This window comes from Scylla paramamosain, chromosome 31 (genome assembly GCF_035594125.1).
Source record: "Scylla paramamosain isolate STU-SP2022 chromosome 31, ASM3559412v1, whole genome shotgun sequence".
NCBI classification, from domain to species: domain Eukaryota; kingdom Metazoa; phylum Arthropoda; class Malacostraca; order Decapoda; family Portunidae; genus Scylla; species Scylla paramamosain.
In genome coordinates, this window is record NC_087181.1 from 17,611,002 (window position 1) to 17,628,999 (window position 17,998).

The 17,998-nt window shown below is 39.2% G+C and overlaps 1 protein-coding gene across 3 annotated transcripts in view; it reads right to left on the reverse strand.

Annotated features, from left to right (window-relative positions):
* Nucleotides 1–17,998, reverse strand: part of LOC135088765 (ras-related protein Rab6) — a 41,142-nt gene that overhangs the window by 8,906 nt on the left and 14,238 nt on the right. For 2 of the 3 annotated variants that reach the window (XM_063983775.1, XM_063983774.1), the window contains exons 3-7: nt 10,977–11,030; nt 8,202–8,307; nt 7,229–7,344; nt 6,546–6,635; nt 5,991–6,057 (exon numbers count right to left, since the gene is read on the reverse strand). In XM_063983775.1, the coding sequence (XP_063839845.1) occupies nt 5,991–6,057; nt 6,546–6,635; nt 7,229–7,344; nt 8,202–8,307; nt 10,977–11,030 (433 nt within the window). Of the gene's footprint in view, nt 1–1,742; nt 2,052–5,990; nt 6,058–6,545; nt 6,636–7,228; nt 7,345–8,201; nt 8,308–10,976; nt 11,031–17,998 lie in introns of those variants that run through there. The other variant, XM_063983773.1, reaches the window with a different exon arrangement.

Below are 17,998 nucleotides of genomic sequence, written 5' to 3' on the forward strand. Positions count from 1 at the left end.
GCCATTAAGAGGCAGTAATGACACCAAGCTTATTAAGTAGCTAAGCAAACTGACATGAAATTTTGGAAGATTTAGATGGTGAGCTACCGATGAATGCTGCCTCTGAACACCAGCCCTAGAGGCACAGGCCCACATTTTTAGACGATGTTTCCTTTTCCTAATCCAGCTGCAGCTATTTATTTATTTATTTATTTACTTATTTATTTATTTTTTCTAAAGTTGTTCAAGCACTGGTTTTAGGGATGACTTACTAAAAACACAAAAATATTGTATATTATTTGCATTTCTTAACTGGTTTCCAACACAGAAAATTAGAAACAAGAACTAAGCACATTTCTGTGTTTGGAGTAGTTTCTCTCCAACAAAGAAACAAGAAACACAGTGAATATACTTTATTTCTTTGTGTTTCTAGCAATTTGTCTCCAACAGCAATGCTGAACAGTTTTCAAAAATGTGAAAAACAACTAGATAGTTACAACTGTACTGGGAAAAGCAAATCCAGCACTACATTTAAGAGCAGAGCACAGTATATAAGCCCATGCATTGACCTTTTCAAAATAACCAAGCATTAATGAACAACTCTTCACCGTGAGCCAAGCACTCGTCCCACGATCTCTGCAGTAAAAAGTGAGTGGTGATACAGAAACAGTGGGACTGAATGCCAGCACTCCAGACAACCTTTTCAGAGCAGTACTCCCTGAATAAATAAAATAATCTACTGTATGCTGATCCTGACAGAGAAAAAATAAACCAATGCCAGTAACAGAGAAAAAAAAAAAAAAAAAGCTTCACTTCCTCACATCCCCTTCAGAGCTGAATGTATATAATTTATTCTTAATTAAAATATTAGGTAAATTTCTTATGAAAAATCTCATTAATTTAAAAATAAATATTTATCGTCACACCTACAAATTTGATTGGCCCTCAAAACACAAGTCTAACACTGACATCACAGAACACAACACTGACAGCCCACAGGTACAGTCATGGACAAAAGTCTTGTCATGACCACACATTCACTTCTAATGTACTTTACATCATCCCCCAAAAGTCCTCATATCTGCTTGACAATCTTACAAAACTAGAAAACTGATGGATTTAAGCATACCAGAACACTTTGCATGGAAAATATTAAACACAACAGAAGAAAACGCAGAATGTTACATGACTAATGACCGTGACTGTACAAGACTAATTAAAAAAACAAACAATATGGAGAAAACTATAATAAATCATAACAATAACTTAAGTGTTGTTCCAAGGCAGTAATTTATGACAACTGTTCCTGCAGTAACCCTTCAGTGAACACTAGTAAGCAGAAAGTAAACCTTCCACACAAACTAAGCTTCTCCACAGGATCAAAGGCAGAACAGTGCTGGTATGAACATGTGCCCTTCTTACCCACACACACACACACACACACACACACACACACACACACACACACACACACACACACCAACAAATATGCTTTTCTCTATGTATATCAAACATGTGAGTGTATGCATGTGTGTGTGTGTGTGTGTTATGTGTGTAAATTTCAAGATTTTTTATAGGATCAAGTCAAGCTTATAATGTCCGATGTTTTAGTACCAAGTTACCATATTCAGCATTTAAGGATAATGCATTGAGTAAGTGTGTGTGTTGTGTTTCAAGATTTCTATAGGAGTCAAGCATATAATGTCCTGTGTTTTAGTACCAAGTTATCATGTTTGGCATTTAAAGATGGAGCATTATGAGCATGTGTGTGTGTGTGTGTGTGTGTGTGTGTGTGTGTGTGTGTGTGTGTGTGTGTGTGTGTGTGTGTGTGTGTGTGTGTGTGTGAGTGAGCAAGGGCATAGCTGCAGGCTGCGTGAAACAGGCGAGATGGGCAGGATGGGTGTGTGGAGGCGACGCAGTGCATTAGGCAACCATTACTGGGGACGGAGGGGGTGGACTGGGGTGCCTTGGGGCGGGATAGGGGATGGGGGTGGCCTAGCAAGCACACCCGCCATCTGGTGTCCGCCCAATCTCCGTGGTGTTGTCCGAGTCTCTCAGAACAACCTCGGTCACTAAGGTGGTGAATTAAGGAAAAGAAAGGGATGACTGGGACGAGCAAGACATAAAAGGAAAATGCGTTAAGTGAAGTCCAAGAGGCAAATGTTTATATTTCTATGCTGTTACTGTTGAGAAGTGAGGTGTTTTCTTATATTATGCACCTGTTACTGCTTATCAATGGCAGGCATAAGGTCTCCAGTCCAGCGTAACTAGACTCCTGGGGTGCCTGGCAAAGCTGACTTGAATCACAATACTGTACCATTGTTATAAGTTAATCATCAGATGCTACTACTGTTAGTGTTAATAATTATGTGTATTAGAGCAAGCCAAACTGAACTTTACTATGTTAGTCTGGCTTTGTTATGAGTTTTTGCCTTTTGAACTCCACTCATCACAGAACAATATCAACAGAAAATTATCACATAACAAACAAAACCTTGAATAAATCACATGCAGGAGTGTAACAAAAATACATTCTTGGTGACAAAACTGCCATGCTGCTGCCAGACTGAATGGACATGTTTGCTGAGGTGGTGGAGGCTGTGGTGACAATGGTAATGTTGGCAGTAATGGTAATGGACACTGAGGAATGTTCCTATGCTTTCTAATATTATTCCAGTGGAAGAGTATATGGTTTCTATACTTCCATATAATATGATGGAGAGATCTGACTCTGTTAATTTTATTCTTCTTTACACCATCCAGTGAAGGGGTTTAAGAGATGATACTAGTGATCCTCAACACCTAGAGCCCATTAACTCCTTACTTATAAGGGTTGCTTCAAAACTAAAAACTTAAGGTGACTCTTTCTGATCTGACAATTCAAGGAGATCTTCATATGTTTTCTTACTAAATTCCAATTACTTTATTTTCCAAAAATTTTAATTCTATATAATGTTTTAAAGAGATAAATTTATAATTCTTCACAGGTTTTCTTTGTAATTTACAGTGGTCAATCTGTATTATATTTTATCAGTTACTTTCAGACAACCAGCAGAATGAACCATGACTAGTGGTGTACCAGTGCTCTAAACAAGCCTCAGTTATGCACTATGGCCCCAACATACAGCAAAACTGGCTGGGAAGAGAATCTGGAGGACCTAACATATTACAGTGCCATGTAATCAATGATCAACACCGCTGTGCTTCAAGTCAAGACACTGTAAGAACCAAGTCATGATGGCCATGTTGATGATGAGATGGCATAAAAACCTACTCACACACTGGACCCTTTACAGGTGTGACCATTCAAGAAATATTAAGTAGCAGGTCTGCCCTACTTGCATTATTGGAAGGATTAATGAGGCACTGCACCTGTGAGATGTAAAGTGAAGAGTTAAATGCTTTGTGAGGACAGGATGTGAGGGTATTGAGGTCATGAGAACATTAGTGTGCTATACAAAGACAGGATATGGACAGAAAAATCTCTGTGTTCTCATTGTGTGGTCTGGATGGATATTTCAATATTGGGATTTGATAAATTTTTGTGCTTAAGATAATACCAATCATTAAAAGTGCAATAAGTAAGAAAAATCCTTACAAACTCATGACACTCCAAATATAACACTACCTATTCTTTGCCCTACTCTACTAGAAAGTGAACATACAGTCACAGAGTTGAGTATCATGTCATACTCATTTCCATTGTGTTAAAGTGTCTTCCCTCAATCTCAAGTCCTCTCGTCTGCTGAAAATCTATCAATTGTCAAGTTTTGTTACCAACTTGTCAGCAGATCAGAAGAGTTATATATGAGAAAAAAATACTGTGACTGAACAAATATATAATGTAAAGGGGAGTCTTTGGGAAATTCTTGAGTATATCAACTGACACACTATAAAACTTCAGCACAACAAAATGAAAATACTCTAAATTGGATATAATGAAAAAAAAATTAAGTCATAAGTGTTTTGATTCAGTAATGGTTTTTGGGATATATGAAACTATGGAAACTGTAGATTGATCTGTATGATGGAGCCTCACTGCGTGTTTGCTGGCAACTATCACAAAACATCTCTAACAATCCTCTTCCTCTGTTCAAGAATGAAAACATATACACAATAGAAACATTTAGCAGGTTAAGTCCCTATAGGTAACCTAAAGGATGCTGAGGGCACTGCTCATCATGATGTGAAATTAATGAATGTTACTTTGTGAGAGGAAAAAAAACTCACTGACACATTCCCATGCCAAAAATAAAGCAGCACTCCCATGAACAGCTGCACGAACACAAAGTCCTCTGATAACACATCACAATGCCATCCACATCAAACAGCCATGATATTATTAAAAAAATAAAATAAAATAAAATAATAATAATAATTTCTGTTACATTTGAATAACAAATTCAGGTTTCAAGTTTTCAAGTGATTTACAACTTTTATATTAAAAAGATATATATATACAACTGCTTAAATATCTAAATTGCTATATAATGAAAGATTCTAAGCAAAAAATAATACTTGTATTCATTTAAAGGGCAAGTGATTCTAATCCAAAATAATACTTATGTTCTATTCAATTATCAAATTCTAATGAGATAAATTAATTCATGTATTATATTATATGAAAGGAAATCATTATTATCTTGCAAAGTATAAATAAATAGCCTGACCCACAAATGACCACCTGCAGAGCACTCACCACCATTCACACCCCAACCCTCACAGTATCTCTGAAGCACCACACCGCACCGCACCACACCACACCACACCACACCACACCACACCACAGCCTCCGCTCTGAAAGCTGAGGTGCAGCATGGCGAACAAGAGTCAGTAGGGACTCATCCTAACACAACCTCAGTATGTACAGCAAGATGACTTAGGAAAAGAATGTACTTAACCTACCCTTCTTCAAAAAGGCAGCATATCACTAACCATGAACATCCACATACAATAATGCCTGCAGATCATGTAACATCATCCTCACATAAATAACTGAGTAAAGATAACTACCATGAATTACAAATAACCACATGGAATAATCATCCCAAAAATACACCATAGGATGCACACCAGCAACACCATACATACATACATACATACATACATACATACGCACATGCAAGCACGTACGCAAACACAAACGCAACACAGTGCAATAAATAAATCAAGCAAAACTAAACTCCACAGTCAGCGATGAAATATAAATCACAACTTTACCTTCTCCATGCAAGCCTAGCGATGCCACCTCCCTCCATGGCACTGTGACAAGGAGGTCCTGTTGTGGCTCCTTATCCTGGCATTAATCTGACACCTACCTTGTCAGTGCCGCCTCCCCTGCTACTGTTAGCTTTGACTGTGACAGGAGTGACACGACACATGAGGCTTGTATGGTTCACTTACTTAACTGTATATCTGTTTAATATTTGAATGAGAGAGAGAGAGAGAGAGAGAGAGAGAGAGAGAGAGAGAGAGAGAGAGAGAGAGAGAGAGAGAGAGAGAGAGAGAGAGAGAGAGAGAGAGAGAGAGAGAGAGAGAGAGAGAGAGAGAGAGAGAGAGAGAGAGAGAGAGAGAGAGAGAGAGAGAGACTGTATATATTATTTTCAGGTGTGAAAAGAGGTTACCCCTGAGGAACAGAGACAAAGGCAAAAGAAAGAACTAAAAAAATATGCTCACATTTACCTAATATATATTACCATCTTTGGAATGTTCCAGCTTATAAAAATATTTTTATTTCAATATCTACTGCTATAACTACATAATTCCAGACTAACTAGAGTAATGGTAAAATTGGATTAATTTCACACACACACACACACACACACATACAATATATATATAATAAAAATAATGATAACCTACAAAAATAATAATGAAAATATTATATGCTTTTTTTTTAGTCACACATTTATACATCTATAATTTAAATTATCTGGAAAGGAAGGAAATATTACAACATATCATAGGCAGCCTGTAAATAAGGACTTGAATTAGTGTATATAAAAGGATACTGTCAACCTTGCCCTTCTCAGGATTGGATTCCATGCCAGGTAGGGCTGCGGCCACCCTTCGGAAGAGCTGCAGGGGAGGCAGGGTGAAGGACAGGACAAGGGAGGACGGGAAGAAAGGGAAGAAAAGGAAAATGTGTTATATATCTTTTGGTTATGGAGAAATTCATCAAAAAGTTACTTCTGGTTTTTCACTTCCAAGTACTTTCTTCAAATCAACTTATAAGATTAGTAATGATTCAAGATTCAAATACTAATGACTGAAAAGAAATTCATCAGTAACTTATTCTGTGATCATTCAATATTTGTTTGGTTCAGTGACGCATTTAATGCAGTACTGCAGTATTATGCCTCAATATTCACTACCACCATCTCTCTCTCTCTCTCTCTCTCTCTCTCTCTTACACATACATACACACACAATTTACGAACTGCAAGGAACTGCTCAAAGACTAAGCTGGATAAAAATAGATATAAAAACAAAGCAACACACACGAGTATTATTCTGTGTACCACAACTAGGTATACACACACACACACACACACACACACACTCACCTGCTTCACATTGTATCCCGCCTTTGCACTGGTCTCAATGAACATCACGTTGAGTTCCTTGGCCTTGCGCTCCCCTTCCTCCGTGGAGACCTGTCACATCAGAACACTGCTTAGTCACTACACTTGTATGTCGTGTTGGGTTTGATAAGGGAAGCCTGTGATAATGGTCGGGTGTACTTGGGTGAGTTGAAGACACACACATCAACCTCACCACACTTGGGTCATCATGCTCCTGTTTCTGCTGTATATATCAATTCACCCTTCCCACATACTATTTCCTCCTCTTCCTCTAGACACAGTAATGATCACACCAACACTTAGAAAAGGCTAGTCTAGCTTTAAGTTCAAGAGTCACTTAGATATCTTAATCCTTTTACTGTTATACTCCTTTGTTGATATTCAGGGCACTGTAAAATATTCTTTGCATGAACACATGAAAAAAAAATAAACTGAGAGCTTAATTTTGTCATTTGTATTCTATAGAGGTATCTAAGGAACTGTCGTATAAGAAATAATGAACTAAGCATACACTTTTGCAATTTATCTATTCATTTATTTTTTTAATGTAACACTGGGAAGCAACAGCAACAAGCAACACCACAGAGCTGCCCCTGTACACCACGTTATGCATCATCACCCTCTTCCTCAATGGCCTGACTTGCACTCTGATCACAAAGGCTTACCTGTCTCTTGTCGGAGAGATCAGTCTTATTTCCAACCAACATGATAATTACGTCACTGCCTCGCTCAGTCCTCACGTCATCTATCCACTTGGAGGTCTGGTGGAAGGAGTTGGCATCTGCAGGTACAGAATACAGATACATGGGTTAATAAACACCTATATACCAGTTTCTGCTTTCAAGGAAAATACATGGGTAAGATGATAAATAAATTAAAAGTACTTCCTGGCAGCTTGGAGACAGGAACTAGCATCTGCAGGTATATAGCAGGTGGATAGCTAAACAGACCCAAGTCAAATCTCTCAAGAAATTTCTCAAGAAAATTTCTCAAGAAAATATACAAATGTAAACTGGTGAATAAATAAATACATAAATGGCATTTCTATGATGGTGAATGGAGTTGGCACCAGTAAGAATAAAGTATGTCAATAAATAAATGGTTCCATGCCAAAATTTCACGCTCCAAAGAAAATATACACATACAAAATATGTTAATAACATATTTTGAGGCATAAATATTGGGAAAACACAACTGACATGGTGTAGAGGAGTGGGAATTTCTTTAAGAATTGGTACCTCAGTGGACCTTTCTATATATATATTTTGTTGCCCTTGATCAGCATCCCTCTTACATAAAAAAGAAGAGACACAAGACAGAAGCAACTGGAAAGGCTTATGGAAAACACCAACTCTGAATAGGGATTTAAACTGAGAAGGGGAGGGGGAGACATTACTTTATTATTTTTTTTTTTTTTATGTCCAGTTTCCCTAGAGTACCAGGGCTGGGATGGTGCCTCCTAACAAAGGACTTTGACTTGCCATTTGGAGACTGCAACCAGGAGTGGATGCCCTTCCTACCCTGACCAGGATTCAAACCCATGTACCCGTGGACCCCTCAGCCAAGGCACACGTGGGTCCACTGTACCACGGCAGCATACATTACTTGAGCTATGCCCATGACAATCCACCAACTCACTTGTAATGTCGTACACCACCACGGCCACGGTTGAGTCACGGATGTAGGAGGGGATGAGGCTGCGGAACCTTTCCTGGCCGGCAGTATCCCACAGCTGCAGCCGGACCTGTATGGCGGCAGTGAGGGGTGAGAGGACAGCCAAGACAAGAGTGTGTGATGTGATGTGTTCTGTTGTGTAACAGGGAAAGGCAGAATGTACATTTATTGTAATGTTTATATTGTGACAGGAGAGTCATTGCAGCAGTACACAAGTGAAATATGAGAAAAAATATAGCAAAATGAATCATTTAAATTTTCAGTTATTAGTGAAATAAATTTGTCCCTTGTTCTGAATTATGAATGTAAAATTGGTATTTACTAATTGAAATCTGTAATAAAATCATCCCAAAAATAAAGAACACTATATGTGCAGAAAAATTTAAAAAAATGACCATTGATTTTTATTTATACTTCTGATTCACAGACTAAGAAAATGCCACTCCTAATCTATCCACCTGTACTCGTCCTTTGTGTTGGGTTGTGCAAGAGAAGCCTACAAGATGGACTAGTATACATTCTGAGGGTTGTTTTCACGAGTAAGGCCTGAGCTAGTGGTGGGCCTGTATTTAGCTTCAACTACAACAGGTGAATCCTTACGAGGCAGCGGTGTCATGCTGGTGTGCGGGATGCAAGGTCTTGGTGCAAAGTGGAATGCTAAGCTGGTGTATTTATACCAGGCCAATATGATGAAGTGCCACCTTTTAGTACAGCAGCATGGATCTAATCTTATTTTTGGTATCATAAGAGGGTTGTGGTATGTTTAGGATCCTACTTTCTTTGTTAACCTTGAAATCATGGTGTATTATTGGAACTTATTAATTTAGGCTGCTTTAACTCACATTGTAGGAACCTAGATAGTCTTAGATCATAATATTTCCTTGACATAATGCACACCTCGCTGATTAGAAGACTCGTGACCATGTAATCTCAGCCTGAATGTGAGTATAGGACAGCCACTGCATTTAGAGGGTTAAATTATCAAAAATGTCTTCCTGTAATTCCCTAAAACTATATAATTTATGTACTCGGCATTTCTGTGAGATCTGGATAGTCTCTACAATGAATGGGCTGAACTGATAAAGGCTCTGAATAACACTATAAAAGACGTAAGGGATAAGAACATAAGAAACAAGGGAAGCTGCAATATGTGACCAGGTTTACACATGGCTGTCCCTTATATCCTTCTTAGCTTGTTGTATTACATTACTGTATGTTAACTAGTAGAGATGACAGTTATGGTCAAGAGCTGAGTAACATACTGTACTCACTTCCTCTGTGTTTTGCATTTTTCCTCATTCTTACATCCTCTGATATGCTGGGGTCTTTTTGTTCTCAGGTTTTGTAAGGAAACTTTGAGTAGCTCAGAGGAGTAAGACTAAGAGAAGACATAAACATAGAGGGAGTGAGAGTAGGTTACTTCACTGATGCCCTTGACTGTACTTGACCTTCCCTGAACACTCATCTCATCCATCAGACTCAAAAGGAACTGGAAGCATTCACAGGAAAGGAATATGGTTGTGTGTGTTTGGACAATAACAAAGTGAATCACCTTTGATAAGATATTAAGTGTGATGGAGCAGGTGTGATATCATACACACACACTAACAAAGGCAACTGTAGAGATCTAACACACACACACACACACACACACACACACACACACACACACACTTGATGACAAAATAAATCAACACAGAAATACTAATTCGGTTTGGAATAGACTAAATAACAAGATAATCATAGACAACTGAAGGAAACACTGGATAAATCTAGGTAAGAATATAAAACCCAACAGTTTAAAGCATAAATAAACATGAACAAAAACATCCTCAAACCCAGCATTCATTCAGCACCCAATACATCCACACACACACATCAATACCTCAATCCCTACATTGATACATGACCCTAAACAACCCTGTATGCTGAACACCCATAAAACACTGTCCTCGTAAGCCATTCTGAGCTATGGGGTAATACAAACAATGGCTGCGTAAATCAAACAAAACCCTGACAATAATTTACCAAGCCGGAGAAAAATAACAGCATGAACATCCCTGTGAGTATTTTTAGAAGAGAAGGACTGCATATTCAGGACAAATGTACAAAAAGTTTGAGGAATCTGCAAGATGATGTTAATTGGACAAAAAACCTGACAGTAATTCATCAAGGAGAGAAAAATTATATAAAAAAAAAAAAGAGACAATATAAACATCCTTGAGATATTTATAGAAGAGAAAGGATGGTAAATTCAAGACAAATATATGAGAAAACTAAAGGGCACTGAAGGATATACTGAATGAAGTCGATGGAACCATGACAATAATTAATCAAGCAGGAGACAAAATTATATATATATATATATATATATATATATATATATATATATATATATATATATATATATATATATATATATATATATATATATAAAACACTGCTATTCATCAACCAGGAGAGGAAAACTAAAAAATAAATAATTCCTACCAAGATATTTTCAAAAGATCAGCAAGTTTGGATCAGATAGGAAGAAAATTAAAGGACCTAATAGGATAAAAAAAAAAAATCCTCAATCATTAGAGGAAAGGTTATAAAAAAAAAAAATCCCTGCAAGATATTTTCAGAACAGCAAGCTCTGGGCAAAATATTGAGGAAGTTACCAGGACACAAGGATACATTTGCATAGTTTATCTGCACAGGGATAAGGTGAAGGTTAAAGGCTGTGCAAGTACTTACTGTTCTATCTTCCAGGTACATGGTTTTGGAGAGGAAGTCTATGCCAATGGTAGCCTGGGAAAGGAAGAGAATAATTGTGTTAGTTTTGTGATGATGATGATGATAATGATGATGATGATGATGATGATGATGATGATGATGATGATGATAACACAACTAGTAGTAGTAGCAGTAGTAGTAGTAGTAGTAGTAGTAGTAGTAGTAGTAGTAGTAGTAGTAGTAGTAGTAGTAGTAGTAAAAATTATGATGATACAGGTGTCTTCTTCCTGCATTTGAGAGAGAGAGAGAGAGAGAGAGAGAGAGAGAGAGAGAGAGAGAGAGAGAGAGAGAGAGAGAGAGAGAGAGAGAGAGAGAGATAAAAGGCTTTGAACCTAGGAGGAATCTCTCTCTCTCTCTCTCTCTCTCTCTCTCTCTCTCTCTCTCTCCTCTCTCTCTTCTCTCTCTCTCTCTCTCTCTCACGATAGCAGACTGACGGCCAGACAACCAGGACAGACAGCCAGACACAGACACACAGGCAGCCAGACAGGCCGACAGCCAAGCAGGTACAACGTCCAGACAAACAGACAGACAGACAGACAGACAGCCGACCAGACAAATCAATCAGACAGTCAGACAGCCATGAAGACACCTGGACAATGACACAGACAGCATGCTAATCAACTAAAGCCAGACAGCCCAACAGACAGACAGACAGACAGACACACAGACAGATAGATAGACAGTTCCAGCTATCTATCTGTAAATATAGTGTCATGAAAAAAAAGGAAAAAATAAAGCATATAACCAGCCTGTCCATTACCATAAAAGACAGACAGACAGACAGACAGACAGACAGACAGACAGACAGACACGCAAACAAAGTCCTATCCAATCATTTATCCACAAATAAAATGAGACAGACAGACAGACAGACAGACAGACAGATGAACAGACAAAACAATTCCCTAGTAGGCATCCATCCACAGACAGACAGACAGACAGACAGACAGACAGACAGACAAACAAACAAACAAAAATTCATCCACTCACATCAGAGAGAGAGAGAGAGAGAGAGAGAGAGAGAGAGAGAGAGAGAGAGAGAGAGAGAGAGTTCCAGACACACGCACAGACACACAGACACACAGACAGAGGCATGAGGACGGCCAGGACGCACAGAAGGACTCCGCCAGCCGTGTTGTGGGCAGGGGAGGGGGAGAGGGGAGAAGGGAGGGAAGAAGGGCAGGGGGGTCCTTTGCTCCGCCCTCCCTCACTGGAATCAATACTAATTCTTTTACGAAGGACATAATCCTCTATCTCCTGAAACTATAGGAATCCTGCAGGAGGAGGAGGAGGAGGAGGAGGAGGGAAAATATGAAGGATAGTTTGACGAAAAGTATACAAAGGATAAACACTGAAGGAATGGAAAAGAAAACAAAAGAATAAAGGAAAGAAAGAAAGAAAGGAAGAGAAGGAGAAGGAAAATATGAATGACGAAAAGTATACAACAGATAAAAAAAAAACAGGGAAAAAACAAAAGAAAGGGAAAGAACAAAAGAAAGGGAAAGAACGAAAGAAAGGATGTTGAACAGGGAAAATATGCAGGATGGAATGAAGGAAAATACAATGAATAAAATGAAGAGAAAGAAAACAAAAGAATAAACGGAGGGAAAAAAATAATGAATGAAGAGAAAGACAAACACAAAAAAAGAATAAAGGAAGGGAGAAGGAACGAAGGCCAGTGCGAAGGATGGAATGCAGGAAGGAGAACAAGAGAGAAAAGATGGCAATGAGGAAGAGAAAACAATGGAGAGATAAAAGGAAGGAAGAAATTATAGAACAAACGGAGAAAGGGTTACGTACGTGACAGAATGGGGAGAAAGACAAGGAAAAGAAAACAAAGGAGGGATAAAAATACACTGGAAAGGAGAGTAGGTGAAAGCACGAGAGAAGAGTAAGAATGCAAGAGGAAGGGACGAGGAGAACAAAAGACGGGAAGGAAGGAAGGAGAAAAGGAAGCCTTAGAAAAGAGTGACGCACGGAAGACGTAAGGAAGAAGGCAAGGAAGAAGGAAGGAAGGAAGACAAGAAATGAGGATAAGGTGGAAGGAAGGAAATAATGAAAGAAATTAATGAATGAAGAAGAATGTGAATTATGAAAGAATAAAGATAAGGAAAGAAAACGAGAATGATGAAGAACGAAGAAAAGAATTTTGAAAGAAATAAAAAAAGGAAAAAATGGCCCGCAGGCAGGAATGAAAAAAAAACGGATTAATGAAGGATGAATGAAGAAAAGAAATTAAGAAGAATAAAAAAAATAAGGAGAGGAGGAAAAAGGCTCGCAGGTAAGAAGAAAAATGGATAAAGAAGAGGGAAGGAGAAGGAGGAAGAAGAGGAGGAGGAGGAGGAGGAGTATAACAAGAGAAACTAGAGGAGTGAAAGTATCTAAAGCAGTATTACAAAGGTTAAACAATAAGACAGGGGTGATAAAGGTGACAGATATGACTAGAATAATTCCTCTCTCTCTCTCTCTCTCTCTCTCTCTCTCTCTCTCTCTCTCTCTCTCTCTCTCTCTCTCTCTCTCTCTCTCTCTCTCTCTCTCGTTAAGATATATTAATGTACTTTTGTTATTCTTATTTTAATCCTCAATATCACTGTTCAGAATAATTAAATAAAAGACTGAAAATAAAAATGCTGCGTACAACAACAACAACAACAACAACAACAACGACAACAACAACAACAACGAGCACGTCAAAACACCACAATATATACAAGTATTTTTTGGTAACTAGACACAAGTTGTTTTCGTTGTTAAAAATATCTTAAAATCAATGTTTACTTACAAGCTTCACCCAAGTCCTACACTTCACCGGTATTTATCTACGATTCTACTACTACTACTACTACTACTACTACTACTACTACTACTACTATCGTCACTATGATTTGAATATTGCTGCTACTACGACTACGACTTCTACTACTATCAATATACTACTACTACTACTACTACTACTACTACTACTACTACTATCGTCACTATGATTTGAATATTGCTGCTACTACGACTACGACTTCTACTACTATCAATATACTACTACTACTACTACTACTACTACTACTACTACTACTACTACTACTATCGTCACTATGATTTGAATATTGCTACTACTACGACTACGACTTCTACTACTATCAATATACTACTACTACTACTACTACTACTACTACTACTATCGTCACTATGATTTGAATATTGCTACTACTACGACTACGACTTCTACTACTATCAATATACTACTACTACTACTACTACTACTACTACTACTACTATCGTCACTATGATTTGAATACTGCTACTACTACGACTACGACTTCTACTACTATCAATATACTACTACTACTACTACTACTACTACTACTATCGTCACTATGATTTGAATATTGCTACTACTACGACTACGACTTCTACTACTATCAATATACTACTACTACTACTACTACTACTACTACTACTATCGTCACTATGATTTGAATATTGCTACTACTACGACTACGACTTCTACTACTATCAATATACTACTACTACTACTACTACTACTACTACTATCGTCACTATGATCTGAATATTGCTACTACTACGACTACGACTTCTACTACTATCAATATACTACTACTACTACTACTACTACTACTACTATCGTCATTAGTTTTATTATTGTCGACCTCCCCCCTCCTCCTCCTCCTACAACCACCACCACAACCTTAACAAATAATAAACATTCCATTAATCACATCAATCAACCACAAATCCAAAATATTAAGTCCCTCCACTAATCCACCCACCTTCACCCCCTCCTCCCCCCGTCACAAGGTCATTAAGCTATAGAATGACTAATTAGTACACCAGCTAACACCCTTCCCCCGCCCCCTTCATTAAAAGTGCCCCTCATTTGCTCGTTAATGCCCCTGCAAGCTTGTTAACGCCGGGCTCCAGTAATTAATGTGCTTCATATGGAGGTTTCAGTGATTCATTCGAGGCTTCATTCACCGCCATATTGGACTGAAGCTTTTGTTTTGTTTTTTGTGTTTGGTGGTGGTGGTGGTGGTGGTTGAAGAACTTAAATTTCTCTCTCTCTCTCTCTCTCTCTCTCTCTCTCTCTCTCTCTCTCTCTCTCTCAGGAAAACCCATGAACTCAGCCACCATAACCACTAAGAGGCATTTGGTGTACACACACACACACACACACACAAACACACACACACACACACGAACCACGGTCAGTACACATAAGACACAAGTTTCCGGGTGCTGGCTTCACACACACACACACACACACACACACACACACACACACATACATACACACACATACACACACACACACACACACACACACACAATTATACCAATGACAGGAAGGAAATGTTTAAAAAAATTATGAGGAACTGGGAGGATATGAAGAAATGTGTGTGTGTGTGTGTGTGTGTGTGTGTGTGTGTGTGTGTGTGTGTGTGTGTGTGTGTGTGTGTGTGTGTGTGTGTGTGTGAAGAGGATGGCAGAGAAGAGGAGGCAGGTGTGAAAAGGTGAAAAGGGGAACACAAGAGGATAAGTGGAGGAGGAGGAGGAGGAGGAGGAGGAGGAGGAGGAGGAGGAGGAGGAGGAGGAGGAGGAGGAGGAGGAGGGAGCTGAGCAGAGAGAGGCATCGGCCCTTCTGCTTTAAAGCGCCCACCACACACACACACACACACACACACACACACACACACACACACACACACACACACACACACACTTTTAGCATATATCAAACAGGAATCACACATGCAAAGAACAATATCCATAAAAAATAGCAAAAAAAAAAAGAGAAAAGAAAAAGAAAACAAGCAGAGGGAAGAATATTGACGTGATAGAAAGCACGAGGGAAAAAAATAACAAAACGATAATAAATATGATAAAATATGAATACAAAAAATATATAAAGCAAAAAAGTAAAGAAAAATAAAAAGTATAACAAATGAACGTAGGTGAAAGTAAAAAAATAATACAAAAAAAAGAAAAAGAATCAAGTTAAATAAATTACAACAGCACAATACATATATACATACATACATACATACAAAACCAGGTACACACACACACACACACACACACACACACACACACACACACACACACACACAAGCACATATCTCGGCCATGACGCATCCGCGGAATCATTGGAGCAACACACACACACACAAACACAGAGAGAGAGAGAGAGAGAGAGAGAGAGAGAGAGAGAGAGAGAGAGAGAGAGAGAGAGAGAGAGAGAGAGAGAGAGAGAGAGAGAGAGAGAGAGAGAGAGTTGCATACTAAGCTCTTTAAATGATAAATATGAGGAAATTGCCCTCGAAAAAAAGGACAAAGACGAGGAGGAGGAGGAGGAGGAGGAGGAGGAGGAGGAGGAGGAGGAGGAGGAGGAGGAGGAGGAGGAGGAGGATAAAATTTGACACAGTACACAGACAAACCTACATTTCTCCTCCTGCTCCTCCTCCTCCACCTCCTCCTCCTCCTCCTCTTCCCTTTTTGCGTGTAAGTACTGGGAATGATCCACAAATACTGACATAATGCCTACTTATTCAACCACATCCACCCATCCACTCACCCACTCAACCACCCTCAATCCACTTACCCATACACCCAACCACTGACTCCCATAGATCCATCCTTTAATCCACTTGAAATCTACTTTATCCACACAACCTCTCTCTCTCTCTCTCATCCACCTGCCCACCCACTGATCCACCCATCCACCCACACACCTATTACCCAATTATCCACTCAACTAGCCTTCCATCCACCCATCCATATATATACCCACTGACTTAACCATCCATTTATTTTAGTGAATTGTTGTTGTTGTTGTTGTTGTTGTTGTTGTTGTTGTTGTTGTTGTTGTTGATGTAAATTTAAAGTACTCGTAAAATTGTAATTGACCTAATTACAAATACAAGCACGTGACCGACCTCTCTCTCTCTCTCTCTCTCTCTCTCTCTCTCTCTCTCTCTCTCTCTCTCTCTGGATGAGTGGGCAGGCAGTAGATGTGAGTGAATACATGTTTAAATGGGTGGTTGGGTGGATTGTTGTGTGGACGGACAGGTGGATACGTGAGTGGATGGCTGTGTATGTGTGGGTGGATGAATTAAGTGTGTGGATTGATATCTGGATGTATGGATAGATAGAGTGGCTTGGTGAGTGGAGGGTGTGGCTAATAAGCTGTGTGGATGAGGTGTGGATGGTGTAGCTAAGTAGATGAGTGGATGAGTATGAATACGTTGGTGGAAGATTAGTGAACAATGGATGGATGGGTGGAAGGATTAGTGGGTGGTTGTGAATGGGTAGGTGCAGTGGATGAATGGGCTGGTGAGAGTGGATGGGTTAGTGGGTAGATCGGTGGATGGGTGGATGGGCGCTGTGCTGAGTGGATAAGTGAATGTGGTTGACTGGGTGGCTGGCTGGATGAGTAGATGGATAGATGGATGGAGTTATGGCTGTGGGTGGATGGATGTGAGTGGTTGAGTGGATGAGTGGATGTGGTTAAGAAAATAGTGGATGAACTGGTAAACGTTATATTCCTCCCCTCACGAAGCCTGTAATCCGAGTTCGAGTCTAGAAACATTTTGGGGACTAAGTGGTTCGGGTACCAAGTCTTTCGAGTACCAAACGTTTCTGAGGCCTATTTGCATTCATGCCTTGAGGATCGTCTGACCTGAGCCCCGTATGACCTGAGCGCCATTCATCCACTGTAAACCTGACGTGTGTGTGTGTGTGTGTGTGTGTGTGTGTGTGTGTAAATGAGAGTAGTAATAATGATAATAATAATGATTACTCTGTTGGAAGGAGGAGGAGGAGGAGGAGGAGATACAACAACAACGATACTAATAACAATAATAATACGTAAACACTCTCTCTCTCTCTCTCTCTCTCTCTCTCTCTCTCTCTCTCTCTCTCTCTCTCTCTCTCTCTCTCTCTCTCTCTCTCTCTCCACATCCCATCCAATC